Here is a 26016-nt window from a genome sequence, read left to right as displayed (position 1 = left end):
GAGAATGCTATGAGTTGTATGGGAAAACTACTATAGTCTACTCATTCTGCTGCTGCTGCTGCTGAAGCAAGCAAAACTTTTGTTAGCCTGACACTGTAAAAATTGAAAGTAGCTTTTACTGTTTTAACATTATCACAAACGTTTCAACTTTCTACCAATGCAAATGCATTCCTACCTACACCGTTAACTTTGTAAGAGCACAGTTTTTATATTTCAGATGTGGAGTTTACCTGCTGATGGTGTACACTGTACTGAATGCAGCACTTTTACATCTTCTTCAAAATCAAGCAAAAAATCTTCAAAGTCTCTGTCATCTGAAAAGACAGAAATGTTGCCCTTTACTTACTCTTCCTTGAAGTTTCAAAAGACTTTAATGCAGTCCCTGACCTGAAACCCAATGCAGGTTCATCGAAAGAAAAGATTCCCAACTGAGTATATAAATAAAACCAGACCTGTGACAGTTTTACAGTATAATGCCTAGAGAGCTGAAATGAACATATAATATTCTCAGAAAATCAAGTCTGGCAGTATTAAGCTGTGGACAATTTTACAGTTACAGGATGCAGGTACAGTATTTATGTAATTGCTATAGTTTAAAAAAAACTGTATGGATAACGTGCCAAGGCCTAAAATGAACATATTGTACATATTTACTGAGAATGATAGATGAAAAAGTGAGAGTCCAGAGCAATATGTATTATCACATCACAGCATTCTGCAGCCATTCATTCTGACACCTCAGTCATTTACTAGATTGCAGTGCAAATAGCAGTGACAAATTGCATTGCATGACCTTACATACTTGTTCAAATACATAATGGAAAACACCTTCAAATTTGCATTGTAAACTAAAATTGTTTGCAGGTATTGTCTATACAGTAACCAATGACAATATATTCTTACACCCATATTGCTCATCTCAGAAAATATGTTTGATTGCTGAGCAGCTGCAAATGGTCATAACAATGATGGTGTCACACAGACTTAGGGGTAGATTTATTATGCTGGGTAAAAAACAGCATCAAAATCCTCCACACCGCCAGGCTTCGCCACATAGAATAAAACAATGTACCGTATATACTCGAGTATAAAAAAATGTGCTTAAAAAGTAAGCATCGGCTTATACTCGAGTATATACGGTAAAACTCGGATATATGCGCTCAAACTACAGGCAATACAGTAGTTGCTCGTGGCCGGCCGTAAGCGGCATGTATACGCGGCGCGATGCACATCGCTGCACATAGGGAGCGGCCATGAGGAGCACCCCGGGGCCCCCTCCTCCCTGGACGACCGTGGCACAGCACATCGCTGCACATAGGGAGCGGCCATGAGGAGCACCCCGGGCCCCCCCTCCCTGGACGACCGTGGCACAGCGCATCGCGTCGCTACACATAGGGAGCGGCCATGAGGAGCACCCCGGAGCCCCCCCCCTCCCTGGACGACCGTGGCAGGAATAAGCAGCATGTGTAGTCACTGGTAACATTCACAGGGACAACTTGCTTATATCTGTGGTTTGAGTAGTGTGTGACACTTGCATAGCATTCATCTGTACCATACATAATTAATATAATACTAAGCCTAAGCCTAGACTGGGTTCTTCATACATTATTGGACACAGTGAGTGGTGCGGTCACAGTGTGTTAAAAAAGAAGCCTTTCTGTCTCTCTCTAAAGATTACTTTCCTTGGCAGGACTGTGATGTTTTATTATGGATAAAGACTAAAAACATAAGCATGTAGCCATTAGAGTCCTGCTGGGCTCCAACATTTGTGGTGTCCCAACTGGGGAAAAGAATCTCTCTAACAAGTGTACCTGCTGTATTTATGAATAGTAAAAAAAAGTACAAAGTGGCCCTGCAAATGAAATTGATGTCTTTGACACAAGAGGCCCCTCTGAAGCTCTTTATGCACATGCAGTTCTTCTCAGGCTTATGTACAGTCACAAATGAAAAAATAAAAAAGAGAGAGAGATGTACTGGTCTCTATATTATGAGAGGTTTACATAACTTGCTAAGCTTTATGGCTAGTGGCACAGTAGTTGTTTTATCAAATTTATATAGAATAATTTTGTATTCATTGAAGTGACATCCAGAACAGCAATTTACTCTATTTAAAGAATACAGAAATGCCATATTTAGTTATGGGATTAAAGATTTTGTATACCGGTATATGGATGCTTTTCATGCTGCACCATTGAGGGGCTTATACTCGAGTCAATACGTTTTTCCAGTTTTCTTAGGTAAAATTAGGTACCTCAGCTTATATTCGGATCGGCTTATACTCGAGTATATACGGTAAGATTGAGGTGCAGAACACAGAGCAGAGAGCAGTGCTAGCAGAAGCCTGTACTTACTACCTGCCATGTACTGGGTTATGGCAGGAATAACTATAGGGTTGGTTCGTGCCTGTCAAATGACTGTTAATACTAAGTTGATTCAGTAACTGGTCTGATTGCCCTTTTGCAGTCAGGAAGGAGGATTTTTCCCCCAGAGGCAATCTGAAGATTTTTTTTTTCATTTCCTCTGGATCAACTAGCAGTTGGGCAGGTTTCACTTAGATAAAAAAGGTCAACTTGATTAATGTGTGTCTTTTTAATTAACCTCATCTACTATGTTAATATGTTAGGTTTAAAGCTTACCTTGAAGGTGCAGCAGCCCTATGTCTTTGCGATAGAAATCATCAGCACTACTGTTTTCATCTTTGTTCATCTGGCCTGAATGCTTAAGATTGTCACAAACCGCAAAGGCACAACACTGGTAGGCATAGGGCATCTCCATGACCCTGTTAATATAATGATTGGCAATTAGTTTGACTATGCAAGGGAAGAAACAGACCTGAATAAAATCAGTTACAAACAGTGGGCTTTATGAATGGTTTAACTATCAATGCAAATTTAGCTTTCCTCATGGGTAATGGAATGTTTTTTTCCCAATACGGCTTTCCCTGAGATAAGACATTGTGCCAAACTTCTGGAAATTGTTACGGATTCCTCATATTCTCATCAGCAGAAATAATAGCATGTGTATAATGGGTAGTTCCATGACCATATAAAAGCAACATGCCAAAGATCAAATGCTTTTACACAGACATCTAATAACCTTACAGTATATATATATATATATATATATATATATAAATATATATATATATACACACAAAACAGGCATAGATATCACACCATATTGTGCCTTTTGGGCCATTTCATCTGACTACACAGGATCACATTAATAAGAACAACAGTAGGTTGGCTTATTTCAGAGGACTAAGTTAGCCTTATGATGATTTTCTTGGGGGTATGTTATTCTGCCATTTGGGCACAAGAGTGGATTTCCAAATTGCATAGCCCCATTTTACTGCTTATATGGGCCTCACTGACCAATTTGTTTTTTGATTTTTAAACAATAATCTATATTGTGGTCACACCTAACTGCAAGAGTTTAGCTCACCTTTGCAGTGCAGGATGGGGGATACAAGCAGACCAACTGGAGAAGAATAGGCAGCATGCTTAATCCCCTTTACCAGTTCTTGATTTGCTTTGATGCCATTTATTATCATTTTAAACATTTTTAATGTAAAAAAGTGTTATAAATAGACAAATTACAGGGTAAATGCTTTTGTTAAACAGTAAATGGCCAGAAAATGCTTTCTGCTGGTTGCTACAAGTTCCAAGACAAATACCAAACTATGCACTTTTTATTAAATAACACCCTAGTATATTGCTGAAGTATACATACAATGAAGTATTCTGTTTTCCTACTCCTTCTGATGGTTTTGTTACGGTGGTTCAGAATATGATATATTTAAAATAAATAGACATAGGGAATGTATAGACCCCTCTATTTCCCAAGTTTTTTGCAATAGAATATTTGAAGCCTTTCCTTTGATTTTCTTTTTTTTTTAACCGAGTGACTTCCATATGCCCTTTTTAATTGCAGCTATTTTATGTAATCTTTAGGTTTAAAGAGCTGTAATAACTACTATTCCGGTTTCAGGCTCTTATAAATCTCTCTACTATCTTTTACATGTTTTCAGCAAGTGGCTGATTTACTGTACCATCATTTACTTAAATGTACAAAGCCACAGAAAGAATGTGTCACTCTTGCTGCATTCCTCTTCTGAATTATGGGTCAGATCAGATAATTGCAATGAATGGACACAGGAAGCAATTATTCTGATTTTACAAGCCCTCCCTCTCCTACTGATGTTATTTTTACAGTGTTACCATTATTTATAAGCTGCGGGACTATCATACATGATTCAGACAGGACTTATCTTTTACCAGAAGAAGCAAGAACAGTTTGCTATTCAGTAGATGAACCACATCATTGCAAATACTTTTCTCTAGTAACAGAACATTTTAATCATTGAAATTTCAAAGGTTGCCTTAATAAAGTGTTATTTTCATTATCTGGGCGCATTACCCCTTTAACTGTTTCATGGTAATGTAACTTTCTCTTCAACCAATGTCTGCATAATTTTGTCACAAATAATTATTTGTGTATGCTACAAACTTTTCCATTTACTAGCAACAGGTCAATGGGATGTTCAGCCACATGTCACATGTGCCTGGCCCCACAGAATGCTACCAATCACAGTTTGGCTCACTAGTCCAAGGTTTCCCCATGCATTATTCTAAATCTGAAAGATTTTAAGGTTAATGTTTAAGAAGTTTGAGATTGTGTATTTTGGTGTCATTTGTTGGAAAAAAGGGCTGCCAAGGACAGTAATGGTCAGGGATAGTATGCCATGGCATAATAACCATTTATTGCACCTAAGGGTACATTCAGTTTTAAAGTATAAAACATATTTTTTTCCATCAGTTTTTAAAATATTATTATTTGTATTGCGGTGTGCAGTGATCTGTTCAGGCTGAACAAAAAAAATCCTACTTTTATGTGGGTCACATTCCACTCCCTTATATTTGTTTTGATCTCATCAATGCTGGAAGCAGAACAAACTGGAGTGGATTTCCTAAAAAAAAAAACCCCAAACACTGAAGTGAAAAATTAAATGGAGTTTCATTTTACCTAATTCATCTGGTTTTTGGGTCCAATGAAATCAGACTGAGTAAACCGCCAATGTGAGCACACCCTAAGGGCTGAAGTTACAGATGAAATTTGTGACTGCCTAATTAATGTTTAAAATCCGGCGCCAAGAATTTATCTTTTCTTTTGTGCTTTGTGTTTAGACAATTACTTTTTATTAAGGAAGTATATTTTAGAATGAGACTATAAATAAACAGGTGACAGCTCTATGAAAAGAATATGTTATCAAAAAAACATTCTAACGGCGCACTACAAATCATATTATGAAAACCCATTCAAGCCTATAGTTTTTGGCTTTTCTTCTTTTTGGAATAGTTCCACTCTATTGTTTATATTATAGAAACAAGCCAGGTAGACTACATAACTAGGTTGATCCATTGTACTAGGTGCACCACAAATTTATCACCTTCATAATATAAGGCTACATAATTCATGATTGATGTGCTCCAGCTTACAATTTTATATTATTCCTGTGAAGAATCTACAGCACCATACACTATACTCACCAAATATTCTGAAAAATAGAAACTACAATACTCAGTTGTAGTATTTAAAGGGATATGTAGCTAAATGCTTTTCCTATTGAAAGGGGTGGTTCACCTTTAAGTTAACTTTCACCCCAATATGTAATAAAGGCACTACGTTTGCCCAGTAGCATGTGTGTGACATAGGGGAGAGGTCGATGCGACTTAACTGCCTATGTCACACGCATACGTATAATGAACAAGTTGTGGCACTCTCTCATTGTGCGCATGTGAGTGCCACAGCATGGCTGCCCGAACGGCGAGCTCCTTCCTGGTGTGGGCAGTATAGCACTGTAGGGGGCTATTTTTTTTTAATTTTTTTTTTTAAATGACTATTGTTTCCCCCAACCAGAGTGCAGGCTCTATTAGCCCACAAATGGTGGGGGAAGCAATATTAGGGTGATAAGTGCCCTTTAAATAGTATGACATAAACTATTTTTCTTTTCTCATTTAAGGAATCATTGTGGGTTAGAGGGCATGATACAGTATTTTAAGGTAAGTTTTCCATGAATTTAGAGGTAAAGCTGTCCTAAGTAATAAAAGACAATCACCCCTACATAATGTATTTCCCTTTCCACTACCTTTGTTTTAAACAAGATTTCTATAACATTAAACTAACCTGAGCTTTGGGAAATGTTCAGATGGGATCAGATCCTGAAGGGCTGAGTTTCCTGTTAGCTTTAGATGAGTTAAACCATGAAGGCCGGTCACAGGGAATGAGGTCAAATGATTGGATGACAGATCCCTATGTAGAAAGAGAAATAGAACAACCTTGTTAAAGACATAGTACTACCTATATATAAACTTTTTCAGCTGTGTGACATTTTCCCCTTGAATTCTTAACGGTTTAGTAACAGGAGAGACTCTGGGAGCCTACCTTGTGCCTAACAGACCTCATGACTTGTGATGCTTGGAACACAGTTAGTAATGGCTGACATTTTGCTATGCTTAACCAGCAAGCTTGTGTTTCACATAGATTATTTCCATGCTTACAGAATTTCATCCCCAATTTATAAGGTCAGTTTCAGTTTTGAAAACTGATCCAGGCTATTATTTTTCATTGAAATTTCCCAGGTTTTAAAACTTGATAATTGCACTGAAGTATTTGATACACTTTTGCCCAAAGGCAATTCTCACGTCTACCCCCTTTCTAGTATCTATATTCTTTTGTATGTCTGTAAGAGAGTTATGGATTTGGGTTGGTGAGAGACAATAAATTATTATGTGCATGAGAGAGAGAGAGGATGCTTTTTTTCTGTCTGTTGCAAAAATGAATTTTTTTGTGCATTATTTTGCTTAGGTGAAGAATTGCTCCATGGGCGGATGCACTAGTGTGTCTGGCGATTGTTACCTGGAAATGCAGTGGTCAGTCTGTCAACTGCCTGTTGCAAGATTGCAGTTCAAATTAATGCAAAGGGATTCCAATCTTTTTATCTTTGTAAATGGAGATATTACAACTCTCAGACTTGGAATTTCAACTGCCATTTACTTGGTAGGGCCACCCTACCCACCATGTAGAAGTTGGGGAATCAATAAAAAACTATATTAAATCAATAATAAAATTTTTTTTTTAAAAGTTTCTTAGAAAGGTTTGCCTATAACATATTAAAAGTTAAAAAAGGTGAAAAGTCAATGGATTATTCATAATAGGATCTGTCTTCTCGTGCATGTTGAATAGTTCTTTTACAATAATTTCTGAAGAGAAAACAGGAAAAGGAGAAACCAAATCAAAGCACAATTATAAGACTGCAATATTGCAGAAATAAAACATGATTACTCACAATTTGATTAAGGAAGGCAAAGAAGAAAAAGAGTTAGGATGGATGACAGCAATCTTGTTCCATGCCAAGTCTCTGAGGATCAAAAAAAAAAGCGATTGTAAATTCTTGCAGATTAAATGGGTGCAACCAAATACATTGCAAGCAGTCTAACTTGGGCAAGAGGAAAACTATATATTTACTGCTATGCAAGTTGTCAGTAATAAGCTCAGTAAAAAGTATATGGTACTGGTGGCCTGTATTCTATAAAGCTTTGGTGAAGCAGACCCAATATATAGGATAAGAGCTGCACTTGTAATCCTGTAAGGTCCACAAACTAGTAGCACTTTAGGTCAGAAAATAATCTTCACCTCCATGTTCTCTGTGACTCTCTCAAAGGAGAAGGAAAGTTACAGTCACTGGGGGGGGGGGGGGGGGGGGCAAAATGTTGAAACCCCCAGCCAGTGCTCCTGTTACAACTAAAATTGCACCAGGCAGGGTGTATGCAAGAAAGTGATCCTCTTCCTTCTTTGGTCTTTGCACATGCAAAGTGGAGAAAGCCAAACTTTCAGCTCAACTGTGCATGCGTGGGCCTTACAAGAAGGAAAAGGAAGAAAGAGAATCGCTCGCCTACATTAACCCCTGGCCAGTGCAGTTTTCTCCTAACAGGAGCACCAGCCAGGTGTTTTTAGGTAAGCAATTGCAATCCCTGGCACCCCCAGTGCAAGGCAGAATTACTGTATTGCCCAGTTATGATGACATGCATTCATTCTAATGAGGTTACAGAACCTTATGTGGCAAAGAGAAAGCTGTGCTGTACTAAGAGGAGGAGGATATTCAACTACAGGAGTCTCATTAGGATGCCTGCTGGACCTAACTGAGGTGCAGTTTCCCTTCTGTTATGACAAAAAGACAGCATTTTTAGATGCAGAAAATATAGAGTAGGTCATACCTTTTACAAGCTAACTAAGTAGATTAAAAAACATGAGCTTACTTAGGTCTCTGCTTCAGGCATGCCCATAGATTTTAATTTACTTAGTTGGCCAATAAAAAGTATCACCTAATCTATAATTTCTGGTTTTATTCTATGGCTCACATGGTAGATGCAGGCTGGAAAGAAGCAAATGCAAATGTATCAAAGGCCATACAAATAAAAACCCAAGACCATTTAAAAAGTGAGTGTAAAATGCTAAGATTCTGAACACATGATTGTTTTATCGTAGGATAAAACCTTTATTGCTATTCCTCTTTAGACTGTTTTGTCAAATCGTTTTAAAAAGAAAATAGACAGGGATTGCTTTAGTTACTGATAGTTAGCACTATTAGTAAAATAAAAAGGCATAGCTCACTATGTGCACAGAAACTTTCTTCTCTTTCCTTATCTGTAAATGGGATCATTTACATTTGGCAAAACAGCATTGCAGCACAAGGTGCAGGTGCAAGAAACACAACAACAGACACAAGCTGCCCAGTTTTGTCACATTTTGCACCCTGCCTCGTGGTCAGTGTCTGTGGGCACAGGTCCTTGTGCACCAAGTACATATAGTGTTGCCTGAATTTGGTAGTGCTGTGTTCTCAAGTGGCAGGCTCATGGATGCACATAGGTGTGCACTATACTGGCCCCTGCTTGCCCCCTAACTTTATACATAAATGTTAAAAGTGCTGGTAGAAACAGGGTGCAAAGGAGCTCTGGGTCACCACTACTGCACTCTGCATCTTGTGCTGCAATGGCTCGGATGTCTGGGTTATTAGTGAATCACTTGTACTGTATTATCAGTCCATTCTCTTGTTACAGACACCAATATCACAATCTCGTAATTTTACTTTATCATTTAAAGAAAATGTCTTTACATATATTGTTAATAAAAGCAATGTGTATTTTACGCAGAAAAATTCTTGGAGTTGTACAATGAGAAGAACTGTGTTTACAAGGCAAATGAAGCATAATACCTTTGTACTAGCGCTTGGAATATTTAATGATAGTGTTTAGGAGACAGGAGCGATAGTAGGATCAAAGAACTCAGGATTAGTAGAGCACTTACAGAGAACGAAGGCCAACCAGCTGCTGAAAGGTGGTGGATCTAATTTCATAGACTTCGTTATGACGCAGATCTCTGAATAGACAGAAACATTATGAAAGATTTCAAATTGCATGAAGTTCTGTGGCTTTTAAAGAGCAAAACAATCCTTTTGTTTTTAACCATCATATAATTTGACCCCAGACAAAGGCCCACCATGTGCAAGTCTCTGATGTCCTAAAAACCCCATCAAAATGGAAGCAATTTAAAGATTTAATTACCAAAGCCATTTGGCAGAAAATACTTAAAATGGCTGAAATCTCTATATAAATAAAACACCTGCACATTTATGTAATACTTACATTTTCTGCAGTCGCTGACAACCGGAGAAGCTTGGCAAATCCTTGATGTGATTATATGACAAGTCCCTAAAACAAGAGAGAGATGTTAAGAATAGCAAGATGGATTCATTCATTATAATGTACATAGAACATAGTGCCTGCACAACAAAATGGCATTACTAACGCCAATGAACGGGTAACTTTATATGTGCTCTGGGCAAAAAAAGAGAATCTGTAGTCACAAAAGGAGAGTCACACTTGTGCTTTATATCAAAAACACACTGTACAAAATTATTATATCCAGTAAAATTTAGCATTTCCAAATTTAGTTTATACAATATTTATTAGTACTATTAGCTAAAGGGAATAATTATGCCTTTTACTGTAACGCCATTTAATTGTTTATACAAGTTTTTATAGTGTTTATTTTGTCACATTAGGGGTTCAGATTTATTATATTAATACACTTTGAAAAGAAGTTCAAATATTTAGTTTACTTTGACTGAGATAAACCTCTTCATATTCACTCATTATTCATTCATTGTTAAGAGCTATGACACAAAGAACTACTTGTAGCCAGCTACTTGCTGTGGCTACAAAATAGACAATACTGATAACTGTCTCTATGTGTGTTTTAGCAAAGACAATTCTCAGTATTGTCTATGACAGGGTATTTTCTGGTGTTTTGTAGCCACAAGTAGCACTATGTGTCATAGCTCTAAACCATCCACAGGTACCTCCACGCTGTATTGTAGCAAATAGTATTGAACCAATCAATGTGAATACTGTTGCTTTGTCTTATGGGATGCTGCCTTTCATTCTGAGATGGATTCCGTAAACTAGATAGGATAGGACATATAATGATTATATCCAGTAAAATTTTGCATTTAGTATTGATTTCTGCAACTTGTGGATCATATTGCCACTACTCACCCCCACTCATATGAATGTGATGCACTATGGGTCCTCAGCACCCACTTTTAGAAAAACACACCAGTGAGATGAAGTAAGCTGCCAGACCACTTTTAAAGTAGAAAGCTTGAAGCCCCCATGGTAACAGTAGTAACCAGTTGTCAGAATTATGGGTAATTTATTAAATAAGCATATTTGGTTTAGTACTTGAGAAACCTCCATAATAAAACAGTGGGCCAGCCTCGAAATTTAAAATAGGAGTTACCCTGCTTCTCCTTCTCAGTATTGTTTATCGTGCTTCATATGTATATAATTTCTATAAAGAAAACAACAACAGTGTACTTTATGGAATATCTTGAAAAATATAACATCAGCAGAATGGCTTAGTGGTTGTTGGGGTCCTGACTTTGATTCTGTCAGGGGTTCTATCTGCGAGGACTTTGTATGTTCTCCCTGTGTGGTTTTCCTCTGGGTACTTTGGTTTCCTTCCATAATCTCAAAACATAAAGGCAGGTTGACTGAATGAATGAATTAGACCCTTATGTGTTATATGTGAATGTGGTAGGAAGCTTATATTGTAAGCACCACTGGGGCAGGGGCTGATGTGAATGAACAGTGTCTACAAAGCACTGCTTAACATGTTTGCGCTATATAAATAAAGGATAATAATAAAATAATAATAACATCTTACAATAACAACTAACACAAATGGAAATATGCTGGCATAGGTTCAAACTGTTATCCTTAAGTGCTCAGGTTTTATATTTTTAGTACTATATTACTTTATATTGTTTTAATAAAAAAAAAGACACAGCCTTTTCAGATTAGACAATTTACGACTTCTACACCGATTTATTTTAGTTTTTAAGAACTTGATTCTGCATGATCTTACGTTACCAGGAATATTCTGTGTATGCTGTTAACTCTTAATCAAATAATACATTTCTACTTCAGTGACAGATTGTTTTAGGTTTATAAGTGAAATGTGTTATGCATGTGTTATCCATATGGGCTTTATAGACAAGGAGGCTATATTCTTAAGAAAATTACACTTTTCCTCTCCTAGCTATGAGCTGTTCAACCTCTTTCCCTCCAACTCACACTGAACTACAGCTTTACCTTTGTACCCAGAGTCAGTCTTTCAGTCTTTCTTTTAGATATTAAGTAACAGCAATGGAAAGTCATTATCCTAATGAATATATAGCAAATCATAACTTTCCAAAGCAATTCATATTATAGAAAAACTGGTCAGACATGTAGTTTAACAAATTATAGAGACATCTGGACTCCATTAAAGGGAAAATGCTCAATAGTTAATTACTAAAATTGTATGTTTCTGAATATAATTACAATTGTGATTTTCATGTAATATCATGTATGAATTAAAATACATTGCATGTGTAATGCCACATTAAAAGTTCCACACTTTAGTGTCCAGTGTATACATGGTAACTTTTCTTCATGGGGTCACATGGCTGATTACTGCCATGAAGAATAACAGCTGTTGATCTCATCTGGGTCAAAATATCAGATTAAATGCATCACTTCATAAAAAAACACATGTTGTAAAGCTCCTGAAGCTTGTTTAAGCAAGAAATCTGCCATTCTTCAAATTATAGCAGCTAAAATATAACTTCTATGTAACTAGAATAATATGTGATCAACTTAAATAATTTGAAAACAAATGACTGCCTAATTATTAATCAATTGTAAATCACAATACCGCCATATTTAACAGTAGGAAGTGTTCTATAACATAACTTAAAATTAAGGTTTGGCCGAAACCTGACAGAATAGACAGCAGGTAGAAGGCAATTAACATTGACAAATACTAAGACATATACACAAACATACCAGCTGTAAAAAACAATATGATAATTTATAGAAAGGATAGATTTTGATAGATAAAAACAGAAATTTCTATACAATATGGGGAAACTGGACACAAGGGGGCTGATTTACTAAGACACGATTTCGAATCCGAATTGGAAAAATTCCAATTGTAAACGAACATTTTGCGACTTTTTCGTATTTTTTGCGATTTTTTCGGCGTCTTTACAATTTTTGTGTAAAAACGCGAGTTTTTCGTAGCCATTACGAAAGTTGCGCAAAGTCGCGATTTTTTCGTAGCGTTAACACTTGCACGCAAAGTCGCGCCTTTTTTGTAGCGTTAAAATTTAAAAGGTGCGACGTTTCGCGCAAGTTTTAACGCTACGAAAAAAATCACAAAAATCGTAAAGACGCCGAAAAACTCGCGTTTTTACGCAAAAATCGTAAAGACGCCGAAAAACTCGCGTTTTTACGCAAAAATCGTAAAGACGCCGAAAAAATCGCAAAATTACCGATCATTACGAAAAAAACGCAATCGGACGCATTCGGCCCGTTCGTGGGTTAGTAAATGTGCCCCAAGGGCTGATTTACGAGAGACCTGCATTTTTATGGTGCTGTCATGTTTAAGAAGTTCTACTTCCCGCTGTAAAAATAATGAAATAGCAGTGTTAAGAAAGAAGCTATGGTGAAGCTAGCCATGCACAAGAAGTCCTGCTAGCTTTTTCAAAGTTGGCCCAAGTGGTGGGCTATTCCAATTATTGGCTGATCACATAGGAAGGCAATTCAGGCTCATCAGGAGAGGATTACATCCACAGTCCAATGTGGTCCTGGCCGAGTGGGATTTTCAAGCCTTCCTACATCATAACTGAATATATATTGAATAAAGTACCCCCTACTGTAAAATATAAGGATATTTTAATTTACAGAGGAGTTCCATGGCCATATAAAAACTTTATATAGGTATGGAACTCAGAAGGGGACTTCTAACAAAAGATACTTCCAGCAAGAGCTACTTCATTTATTATAATACAAAAGTTCAAGTGAGTCGTGTGACGGAAATTACATCACTAAGCACCGATACACCAATAAGGATACAGTTTACAGGATATTTATGGCTCTTGCGAATTGTATATATATATTTATATATCACATTTATACACTAAATTCATACAAAATAAAATGCTTTCCATTTTTGGCACTAGCCAAGTGTGCCATAAATGGATATGGTTTAGCACTGTGGGGTAAAATCTCTATTAGGGTTACCCAACTCTGACCAGCTATTTTTGACGTACAGTTCCTACCTCTCTACACAGGGTATTCCAATATACTATGGTAAATACTATTCAACAACTGAAACAACCAAATTAAAAGCAGCAGTGTTTTGTATAATTATCATAAGCACAAACTTGACCCAGTCTGGTGATCCCTTACTCATCAGTAATAAACTTTGATCAGCTTACAGTGCTGAGAGCAAACTATCTTGCTTGTTATAGGTCACTGGACTAGGAAACATTTTTGCCGATGTTATTACATACGTCTAACACAAATCTGCTGTAACATATCATTGTCTGTATATGGTATATGCACGGCATATAGTTACATAGTTACATAGGGTTGAAAAAAGACCATTGTCCATCAAGTTCAACCCATCTGAGTAAACCTGTCGGTATATGGTATATGCACAAAATATCACTGCTAATGAAAACAAGAAAACTTGATCTGCCAGGAAATGCAAAAATGAATAATAAAAGGCATCAGTAATAAAAACCTTATTTAAAAGGAGAGCTAGACAATAAAATTATAAAGCAGGGCTATGATCTCCTCCCAACTATTCCCAGTTTTGTGAACGTTCCACACTTCTAACTGGTGCTATTCATCTAATTTTACAGTTTTATTTACAAAGTTTGTTTTTGATTTGGGCTATGGGATTTAAAAGAGACATCTTGCATTATGTACAGATACAAGTGGAAGACAAAGAAAACACTGCCAATCTATAAATAAGAGTTTCTTATAAACATGGTATGGTATATTAGTGGAAAGTTTTTACAACATTCCCATTGGTCATAAAGCAATAAATTGTAATCAAGTGTTAATATACTGAGAGCTAAGTAAAGAAATACCTCATCCATCTGCTATGATCTAATAGTTGCTGTTCTAAATTACAATTTTTATTTTTAAAGAGCAAATAAGCCATAACTCTTGGTGTTTTTAAATGGGATGTCAAAGCTTTAGTCATGCATGTCTAATTCTTATCAAACGTCATTTGTACTTAAATATCCAAGTACATTGTGTACTCAGTTCCTATCTTTTCCCAAATTCAGGTCAACAGAGAAGGATTCTTGTATTTAAATTTACATACATGCAGGTTATCTGTTGATATTAGGCAAAATTATTATTTTAATTTGTGGTATATCTGTGGAAAAATGTGATTCTAACTACAAGCCTTCAGGACTATAGCTGGCCATAAACATAACTCCCTTTCTACAATTTTCAGCGTGTGTATGATGGCCCACTACTGCCAACTGATATTCATGTACTGTGGTTTGTATTAGTTGGTTTGAGTATCAGGCATGCTGGGCTTATTTATCAAAATTTGACCATACTTGAATGTTTGCTTATTTATTAAAAAATTTAACAAAATAAACCATGAAAAAACTTGAATATAACTCACTTAAATGTATCCAAGGCTTGTTTATAGATAAATTCTGGGAACCCTAATTCAAATTTGTGAGTTTTAGTGTAAAAATACATAAATGGCAGAAAAAATTCCAATTTGAACATTGATAAATCAGCTTCTTAATCTGCTGATGCCCCATATCTGTAAGTGTATGGTGTATCAGCAGATGAGCAAGTAAAGTGGAGCGGCAACTGCTCTTCGATTTCTGCTGTTCCAAGTTTTTGGGATGTCTACACAAATGATCAGTGCTGTAAAAATGTGGTCATATTTTGTATATTATGTATTTGTTCAGTTTGTACACTGTACACAATGTACACTGTTAGCCACTGTATAGCTACCTTAAAGGGATAGTATACACCTAAAATATGCACATTAAATAGGACATGTGTTGAAATTACATTCTGCCTATTGTTTCAATTTAAATTAAAAAAAAATCCATATTTTCCTATTTTGCCATTATAAAGCACTAAGTTGGGCTATGTTCACTGAACTCACCTTCCCCTTTATAAAGAGGGCAATTTGTTCAAAGCTTTCTAGTAAACTCACTTATTTAAGCATCTCATTATCAGGGGCTTCTCAGTTGACTGATAATTAGTTTTATCAGCTGCTTTAAATTTCTGTGATACTAGAAGTGACGGGAAGTACTACATTAAAACTGGCTTCATATTCTAGATTAGTAGTACAATTAACAGAGACCATAGGTATTTCTTAATTAAAACAATAGATAAAGTATGTTCAGTAATCCATCCCTTTAAGGTTTTAGGTCCCTTCTTCAAGCCGTGTATTAGTTTTATTTTATGTATGTTGTGCTTTTAGCATTTTACCAATGGCAAAAATGGTAAAAACTTTTCTTTCATTTAAGATATGTACCAGACTGATGTGTTTTTATTGATGAGTATGTGCTCTCTAATTAACAAATCATCTTTAAAATAGTTTAATTTTCTTATTTCAGGTATAAAAACACTGTTAAGTGTTAAGTCTTGTGCTTTCATGTTCAACTTTTATATGGGCATACATTCATTAAATTCCCTTAGACTGCGATTAAAATCTTAAGCCCTCATGCATATATGTCTTTCCTTCTGCTTCTGTTGTCTTACTATTGAAGTCTGGGACAGAGCCATAATCTACACAATTACTCAGTGCTTATTAAAAGGACTAAAACCTGACAGATAAACTACTTTCATCATCTTTCACTAGTGCTGCACTAGTCATCACAATGAGGCAGCGTAACTCAGTGGTGCAATTTCTTTCATTTTAGATGTCAAATCATTGGTTACTATCTAGCAATAGTCACACAAGCACATAATAAATAAAACACAGATGTCTTATAAAGTTATTGCATAAGAAATGTATTAAACTGTTTCAGCTATTTTTTTTCAACAGTTCTTGTGATGTTTTTGTAGGGACAATAAATAACAGAAGCAAAATGTGCTCATCAGATAATAAGGCTCACTAACAGCCACAGTCACAGTTGTGGTCACGCAAAGATGGACACATGTCACACTGCACACTTGCACCAATCTGTTTAGGTGAATCTCGCACAAGTGTGCCAACTGGCGCAGGGGGAACACAGGAGCTTATGGTGGATGCATCAGAATTTTGCTAAAAAAATCATGCAGAGTTGCCATTTTAATGCTCAGTGTCAGAAATGACACAATCTTGAATATTGGCACCCACACAATAAGCTTATATGAATATATATATACTCCATTGTCCTTTCCCTTGAGAAAGCTTGCTAAGAGTGACTGAAAGCCTTTCTAATTTTGTTTAGCAAAAGTCCTGGTTGTGTTGAGTCATATTGAGTTATAATCTGTGTTTAGCAATGTCTCTAGTGCAATAACATATTAAAACTTAAAAGTATGATATGCAAATAATATTCTGCCTATTGATAAATATAAGCATATTGATTAATCAATCCCAGAACTCCATGACCCCCATGTAAGGCATTAAGTTTGCCCAGGTGCATTTCATCATAGCAACCAATAAGATGTTTGCTTTTAAGGAGGTGACCAGTAAATTCTACTTGCTAATTGGTTGCTATGGGTTACTGCACCTGGGCAAACGAAGTGTTTTTTATTACATAACCCCACTTGTGCATAATAATGGTCCTGAACATTCATCATGGAGGACCTTCAGATATCCTTATAATTACAAATAGCTGGTAAAATTCCCATCATAATCAATAGGCCAGGGCTAGTTTGATGTTAGCAAACTTGCTAAAGCATACTAGTTAATTAGGGATAAATATATTTATATGTATAGTGAAGCTGGAAAGCTGCATCTCCAGAGAATTTTAATTGCTGCATAAGAATAACAAATTTCACCATGGAACAAGTTACAAAAAGAAAACTTTATGATGTGGAGAAAGCACAGTAACAGTCAATGATTTTCATACACAATGCTCTTTAGCACACAATATGTCTCCAGTAAATGAGCTACTCAGTGCTCTGTATCCTGTGCTACTAATTTTCTTCCTTTTAATTGCTTGGAAGAAAGAACAAGTTATGTCCTTTCATAGCTGCTCTCAACATTTCTTGGCCCATTCATTGCCTTTGAACCGTATCTTAACAAGCACAGACAGATTCCATAAAAAGATTTCCCTGCTCCACTGAGACATTGCATGCATGTAGTAGGGCTTAGCATTTAATGTAGGGCAGATATTCTATAAAACTTCATCACTGCAACTCAAAGACAACCTGCACCCAAGACGGATTCCCCACTCTTTGTGTAGCCCACATGCCAAATTCAGATTGCCAAAAATGGGATTTCACATCAAACCATTTGTCAAATAAATTGAAAAGGATGATTTTTTTTTACATTTTTATCAGGTAGCAAAGATTTTACTGTGTAAAACAAGCCCTTAATTTTTATGAGAAGCGCAGGCAACTCATTGCTAGAATATACTTAGAGACTACTTTTACTATTCATTAATCCCCAAATTGACTCCAGGTTTGCACAAAATCTGGAATAAAATAGCACTGAAAACATGGGGCTCATTTTCGTATCCATTATTTAGCTCACTGGCGAAGGTTCTATCAGGGAAACTTACAGCACTTGGAGGTTGGGCAGCTGAGTGCAGACAGCGCTGGGAAGGTACACAAGCTGCGCTCCTGTAAGAGTCCTGTTGAAAGACAGTAAATACAATCTAAATGACTTATTACCACTTTATTTTCCCTTTTGTTTATACGACATAAAGAAATAGTAACGTACAAACTCTCCAGGCTTGTAGTTCCAGTTAGATCAGGAAATTCTGTGATTTGTGAAGCCCCATTAAGAATCCTTAATACGAAAAAAAAGCAGACGATTAAAGGAAAGCAAAAACATTTTTCTTCAATTAAAGAAGGAATAATTATTGTTGTGTTAATAATAGGCAAGTGGGCCTAATGAATTCAAATTGAAACACATGTGGAAAGTACATGTCCATTTAGCAATACTATTAAAAACGTCTCAAAAAAACTTGTTGGCGTGGTGCTGCCAACCGCTCCGCCTCTACCCCATGTGCACTGTGGCTGGTGCATTTGTTATAAGAGACAAGACCTAAGGGACCACCTATCTCCACACTCTCTGACAAGAGGGATAGTAGTTAAATGTGGATTCAATGTTAATTTATACCACACACCCTGTTGGGCACAAGGTAAGGAGCCGGCAGTCATGACCCCAAGGTTAAAAATGGGTGTGATAGACCCTAAATTGATTCTTTATTTATGTGTAACAGTACAATGTAAAAGAAAACTTATCCAGTTGCTTTAAATTAATATCTCTTAAAATACTACACACAGGAATGGCCCATTAGGTTCTTCTTACATCTAAGGCCCATGTGATTCACTTGTGAGTAGAAGAGTAAATGGAACATGTCTGCCACTGAAAGCTCCCACAGTTCTCTATGAAAGGCTGTGGAAACATCAAAATGCTTGCATTCAATGTGCCCTAATTTTTTTTTTTAGTTAATTAGGCCAGCGTTTTTCAACCACTGAGATGTGGCCTGGTGTGCCGTAGGCAGGGCCGCAATTTTTACTTTAAAAAAAAAATCCGGGCCCTGTCATTGGTTGCGCCCTGTGTGTACGGGTGATGTCAGTACGCACGGGGCGCAACGTTATAAAAGGGCCTGTGTGCGGTCGCGTGTAGGCAGAAGTGCAGAGGCGGCGCGCGTGAGGGGAAGATGCTGCTGAAGCCACCGAAGAGTAAAATGCTGCTGGGCACCAATGTATTAGGGGGGCCACGGGGCACACTGACTTATGGGGGCACTGCTGCTGGGCACCAATGTACTAGGGGGTCTGGCTCTTGGCACCAATGTACTGGGGGGCACTGCTGCTGGGCACCAATGTACTAGGGGGGCACTGCTCTTGGCACCAATATACTAGGGGGGCACTGCTGCTGGGCACCAATGTACTAGGGGGGCACTGCTCTTGGCACCAATATACTAGGGGGGCACTGCTGCTGGGCACCAATGTACTAGGGGGGCACTGCTCTTGGCACCAATGTACTAGGGGGGCACTGCTGCTGGGCACCAGTGTACTAGGGGGGCACTGCTCTTGGCACCAATGTACTAGGGGGGCACTGCTCTTGGCACCAATGTACTAGGGGGGCACTGCTCTTGGCACCAATGTACTAGGGGGGCACTGCTCTTGGCACCAATGTACTAGGGGGGCACTGCTCTTGGCACCAATGTACTAGGGGGGCACTGCTGCTGGGCACCAATGTACTAGGGGGGCACTGCTCTTGGCACCAATGTACTAGGGGGGCACTGCTGCTGGGCACCAGTGTACTAGGGGGGCACTGCTGCTGGGCACAGAGTTAAATTTTTTAACATTTTCTAATGGTGGTGTGCCTCGTGATTTTTTTCATGAAACAAGTGTGCCTTTGCCCAAAAAAGGTTGAAAAACACTGAATTAGGCAACAACAAATGGGCATCCTGATTATCATTTATAGCACCTTGGGGCTTTACGCACATAATGAATTTATTTAATAAAGCACAATATAAAAAGTGTTAACTCTTCATTAGCAAATGTTATGTTTTAGAATAATAACTCACAAAGTTCTAAGCTCAGGCAAATGTTGAAAGGCTGATCTTCCCACATGTTGAATAGGGTTGTCATAAAAGTGACTGTAAAAAAAAATGATTTTAATATTAAAAGGGTACGGTTGGTTACGATGGTTTCAGTAAAGGCTTTTAACGAAATGATTAGCAATTCATGAGCTTTATTACAATATTTATGACTGACAAATTAGTATTTAGTAGCTAACAGCGCTTTCTAGAATGTACATTGTGTCCAACCCACACCTTGTTTTCCTTGAATGGGAGCAGAACATTCTTCTGTACTTCATGTATGTTATGGCTGACTATGGGTGAACTATATCAGGAAGAGCATAACATGTAAAGCTTACAAGACAAAAGAGAGAACGTTGGATATGATATGATAACAGTTTGAAAAGGCAGTATTTCCAGAATGAGAAAAATGCCAAAAACCAAGAGATATAACATTATGTTGGAGGGATAATTACTAAAAGGTACTATTAAAGGGGTTGTGCCCCATAATTTTGCTACAGAAGTTGTCGAAAAATATAATTATAGATTAAAGAAAATTTACCAAAAACCCCATTAGAAATGCAAGAAAAGTGACCAATGAGAACACTGATTCCAAGCATTATGTCAGGCATCTTGCTGTTATCTTACATATAGAGATAATTATGTCATTTTTCCCTTCATTATATGACACTGAAATCAGACATGGGGATAAGGACAGACTTGTTTAGTGCTGGGAAACTGTGTTTAATGCTTCCAACTCCAATTGAAGGAACAAAAACAGGGAGCTAGATTTATACAAATCAGCTGGGATTCTCATTGGACAATTTTTTGCATTTTAATGCAGCCACTGGCCATGGAGATTTGGTAGAACATTTTGGAAAAGTTCTATTTTGCAATATTGCTTTAAGAATACTGGTTTGTAGTCCAGCAACAGTTGAGTAAAGCAGTGCAGTGCAGCAGGGTTTAGGAAGTAAAAAGGAAGAGAAGGTAAACTGCTTACAGATGATGCATATAGAGCAACTTTAAACACTTAAAACTGGATTAAAATAACCAACTGCTTTCTTTATGCTTCCAAATTTTCGATGGTTTGTAATAAACTCAACTGTTCAATGGATATATATGTTTAAAAAAAAAAAAAAAAAAAAAAATATATATATATATAATAACATATACTGTATACATATTTATTATATGTACATATTTTTGCTTCTTTATTTTTGTAGACTTATTACATTTGAGAATTGATATCAGCACATGCATAACATCTCCAACTGGGAATGTTTTTTTAAGACAGGGTGCAGAGAGAAATGACAGCTGTAGCATGACAGGAATGCTGCTATTTGATAACTCTCAGGTGATGGAATTTGCCAATGTGGGAGTCCCAATTTTTGATGGTCTATGTCATTTTACAAAATATGAGGCTTTATTAACTATTTTAAACCAGTACAGTGTGTAAAAAAATAAAATGTAATATCGAGTCTAATTATGCTTTAGTTATCTAGAAGTTGAAACAGAAACAAACTCTGCTTTTGTGGATAAAGCCTTATATGCCAAAAATCCAATCTGATACAGTTAGGGATGGTTAAGTTTAATTGGCTGATCCAAGTCACATGGACATGTTATGGTAATCTTTACAGGCTTCTTATGTGCAAAATATACCCCTCCAGATGACTCTAAGTGCACTACACTGACTGCTAAGTGGGCTAATATATTGGGCTCATATACTGTGCCAATATTTCAGGTTTTTCTCCATTTTAGCTAATTTACTAGGGTGCTCAATTTTCACTTATTTATTGGCAGGAATGCCTTTTCTTTTTATCATCTTGTTCAGTTTCACATTTCTATATTTGCAGTTGGAACAAATAGGTAAATATATTGATTTATATACTACTGTTCCAATTGCCCAATAGGAAAGTTTTGTATTTGAAGTTGAAAGCATTAAGCGGAGATAGCAAAATAAGGCACCAGCACTCCAAAGCAATTCAAATAGGGGACGGGACCTTGCGTTTATTAAATCAATGCAAAATAAGGCCACCGATGAAGGGTCATGCCCTGGATTGGCTTAATAAATGAGGGTCTTGTCCCCCTGTCTGAATCGCCTTGGAGGGACATTGCCTTATTTTGAAAGCATTTTGTGGGGAGTGCGGTCTCCCAAGGATTGGGCACCAAGCGGTAACACTGAATGTGAATTCAGTGTTCTAACATTTAACGGAACAGCATGCTGCAATCTCTGGGTATATTTATGTTAAAATCAATAGCAGCCCTTGTATTGATGGGTTAAAATGTTTTTGACTTTACATTTGGGTGTTCTGACCTTGGGGTTATGCTTTTCAACATCGTGTGCTGTTTAGCATCTGAATTACAATTGTCTTCTTTGATTTACCAGTATTGTGAACTGTTTTATGTCTTGCTCAATTGTCTAATCATTCCAGTGTGGAATGTGGTTTTGGTTATAGGATTATCCAGCCACACTAAGGCAAATTTGTTGTTTTTTTTTTTCTCTTGGTTTCTGTCTCAGTCCCTCAGTTGTGCTCATGAATAATGCAAAGCATGTATTTATTGTCATTAATACTAAATATGCCATTTGTATTTCCTATTTGTATTGTATGCCAATTGCATTCTTATTTAACCCCTTTCTATGCCTAAAATCACCCTAAAATATTTAAAACTTTGTATGGTTAATTACATACAGACAATAGTAGACTCAATCAGGTGCCCTGTAAGTGTGATCAACCTATGGAAGATGCTAGGGGTGAGGGTAATGTCCCATGGGGCGCTGCTACCGTAGGCGACTAATCTCTCTATAAAACCTTTCCAGGGAATTGACATTGGAAATACAAGGAGTGCATTTTCATGCAAGTACCATTAATGCAAGTGGTTTTATGCATTATAAACATAAAAGATTGCATAGATGCAAACTACACAATATGTGTATTTAGTTTACATATTGTATTATAGTATACTCTATTTTACTTACATTGTGATTAGAGAAGGGTTGCCAATGAATGCTTGCTCAGGGATCGATTTGATGTTGTTACTATGAAATCCCCTAGAAAAAAAAGGATGGATGGTAAATAATGGTCTGCAATGCTGTTTTATTTCTGTTTGCTATGCTATTTCTTGGTAGCAATGAGAACAAGCCCTGTGTTCCATATTACAGTTTGTTTAGCAATTTACACTTACAATTCTTTAAGGTTCTTTAGGGTTTTTATGGCAGCAGGAAATTCATCTAAATTATTGTAGTTCAAGTCCCTAAAATAAAGAGAAACAGCATAATTAGCATAAATCAAGTCATATTTTAATGCTGAAGAGGTTTTTTTTTTTTTTTACAAACAGTATATTAGCTCAATAAAACAAGCAGTTAGTAAAGTTCAAACCCATCCTTTGCTGACAAGGCAATATATTTTACAGTTACTGACTGTTGCTGCGTAGATTTATGTTCCATCTTACATGCAAATCACAATAAAGTACTTGCAGCTTTTTGATAATTAACCCTAATTTGGAAGGGCTCCAAGGTAAAGCAGGCCTGTGAAAGGTAAGTTCTTTCTATGGGCGTGATCTTTCAGTCCATCTGCTTCCTATATCTGTAGATTAGCCCTAAGTGCAAGGGCCATGAAGGTTCCAAACATTATTGTATGAGTGCTGAACTAAGTAATGCCACAAGTAAGGAGGGGCTGGGGGGCAGCACTAGACAGTGTACCCATAGTAAAACCTGAAGGGCAGTACGTTGACTTTCATAGATAGGTTTAATCAATATGATAAATCCTAATAAAGTTTTATATATTTAATGCACAATACTGGTAACTTTTTTGAATAGTCCCCACATCATTTTTGAATGCCTGTAGATATGCTCTCCAGAATGAATACACAGAAGGTAGTTCCAGGATGTCAAACTTATCAGTATCTTATCAGTTTTAATTCCTAAAATTGAGTGCAAATCTGTGGACCTAAGCTTATTGCTGTTTCATGAAGTACTTATAGGTGTATTTCAATGGTGTACCATTCTGTTATCTTTTTTTTATAATGAACAAACATACGCTGGAGTGCTGAAACTGTTTGCCTAAAAATCAATAAAGCTTTTAAAATAAATATATGGGTATAAGATTTGTGGGGTATTGTTGCATTGTTTATAGAATAAAGGATGAAGCTGCAAGTGAATGATCATTACACTGTTTTTCCCTGCTTCGGCTAATTTTAGGTTAGAAACTTGAAGTCTCTAATATTACATAAAGCCTTCCCGTTGTACAGCGAGCGTACCATATGCTCCATAAGGAGACTGAAGACCAAAACTAACCCTATAATTTTTTTTTCCTTCTCTTCTGGCTGGCTTCATATTTTTACTACACAGGAAAACACTAGTCATCTCTGGATTTAACAAACATATTATTACAAACATGGTTAGAAAAAAATTACTTTTCAAAGTCTTTCAGAGGCTGTGAAAACCCGTCAGAGGTTTTTTTACATGCAGAATTCTCCTCAGAAAATATGTGACAACTGAGGACAAGTTGCCAAATAAACAAAATATGTACTTTCTGTTAAAGCTTTCTAAGCTTACTGGTGCCAGTTTGGAAGACAGACCAATTATGAGTATAGATATTAAATGTATCCCACTTCTACATGTTTATTTTGCCATGCGATTGAAGAACTGTGCTCATATCTTAAATGCTAAATCTCAATTAAACTCCCAGATTTTACAGTGTCTCTACATCCCATGCACACAAACTGTATTTTTTTTTCTTTCCTGAATTTTACATTTACAGATTTTACAGAGTTTACTCTGTTTTGACACTTTGACGACTTTCCCCTGCCCACCGGTGTCCCTCCCCTTAAGTGTGCTCAGGGGAGGATGTCGGGTGGGTGGCAAGCACCCCTGCAGGGGGGTGCGTTGGGGCCCCTATGGGGGAGCGGGGGACACTGCCAGCAGGGATACCTTGGTGGGGTGCGTGGCCCCTGGGGCGACAGCCTTGGTGGGCCCTACACCCTCCAGTCCGACCCTTTCTTAAAGCTATATAGAGAAAACCATTTTTTCTCTTTTTAAACAGAAGTCCTGTTGTACTGCCTAGGAGTTGAAAAAAAAACTAAAAATAATTTAAATAAGGGAAATTGCGGCAGTCTTAGGGGCACATTTACAAAAGCACAAACGCTCGAGCGTTAATGCGAACGCTCCGAGTGTATTTTTGGCGATTTTTTCGGGCGTCCGCACGACTTTTTCGTACGGCGCACTACTTTTTCGTACAGCGCACGACTTTTTCGGACGTTTGTACGAAAAAATCGGAAAGGTTTTACCGCTGTTTACAATTGTTCGGTACGAAAATTTCGTGATTTTCGGATCGCCAATACGATATTATCGTGACTAATACGATTTTTTCGTTAGCATTTTCGTGATATTTGCGATCTTCCGAAATTTTTGTTTCCAATACGATTTTTTCCCATTCATGATTCGCATTCGTGGATTAGTAAATGTGCCCCTTAGGCTAGCACTGAAGACATGCCAGACAAGAAGGGGTGAGGAAATTATAAGTAACATTGCAAACTGAATTGAGTGTACCTGCACACCCGCTACTCATGTGTATGTGAATTCCACATGCCCATTAGGCCCATGGCACACAGGGTGTATTCTACATAAGTGTTTTTCATCTAGAGAAGAAGTGCTCGCACATGATCATGCAACCTGTGATTTGCTTCTATGGAATCCACCAGTCACTAGCAGCAAAAACCAGAAAATGCTCATGATTCCATTCATGTATACAGGATTTTGAACTGTCACGTTTGGGCTGTGTGCCATGTGCTACTAAAAAACTGATAGTTGATGGATACTTTAGAGCAGTGCTGTCCAACTTCGGCGGTGCCGAGGGCCGGAATTTCTCTCACATACATGGTGGAGGGCC

The 26016-nt window shown here is 37.2% G+C and overlaps 1 protein-coding gene across 1 annotated transcript in view; it reads right to left on the bottom strand.

Moving 5' to 3' along the window:
- Positions 1-26016, bottom strand: part of lgr5 (leucine-rich repeat containing G protein-coupled receptor 5) — a 107275-nt gene that overhangs the window by 5550 nt on the left and 75709 nt on the right. The window contains exons 7-17 of the mRNA XM_002940173.5: positions 23312-23380; positions 23106-23177; positions 20135-20206; positions 18313-18381; positions 18152-18223; positions 9705-9770; positions 9367-9438; positions 7349-7420; positions 6187-6312; positions 2637-2779; positions 231-314 (exon numbers count right to left, since the gene is read on the bottom strand). Coding sequence (XP_002940219.2) covers positions 231-314; positions 2637-2779; positions 6187-6312; positions 7349-7420; positions 9367-9438; positions 9705-9770; positions 18152-18223; positions 18313-18381; positions 20135-20206; positions 23106-23177; positions 23312-23380 — 917 coding nt within the window. The remainder of the gene's footprint in view (positions 1-230; positions 315-2636; positions 2780-6186; positions 6313-7348; positions 7421-9366; positions 9439-9704; positions 9771-18151; positions 18224-18312; positions 18382-20134; positions 20207-23105; positions 23178-23311; positions 23381-26016) is intronic.

Source organism: Xenopus tropicalis, chromosome 3 (assembly GCF_000004195.4).
Source record: "Xenopus tropicalis strain Nigerian chromosome 3, UCB_Xtro_10.0, whole genome shotgun sequence".
NCBI classification, from domain to species: Eukaryota; Metazoa; Chordata; class Amphibia; order Anura; family Pipidae; genus Xenopus; species Xenopus tropicalis.
This window is presented reverse-complemented; position numbering and strand designations above follow the sequence as displayed.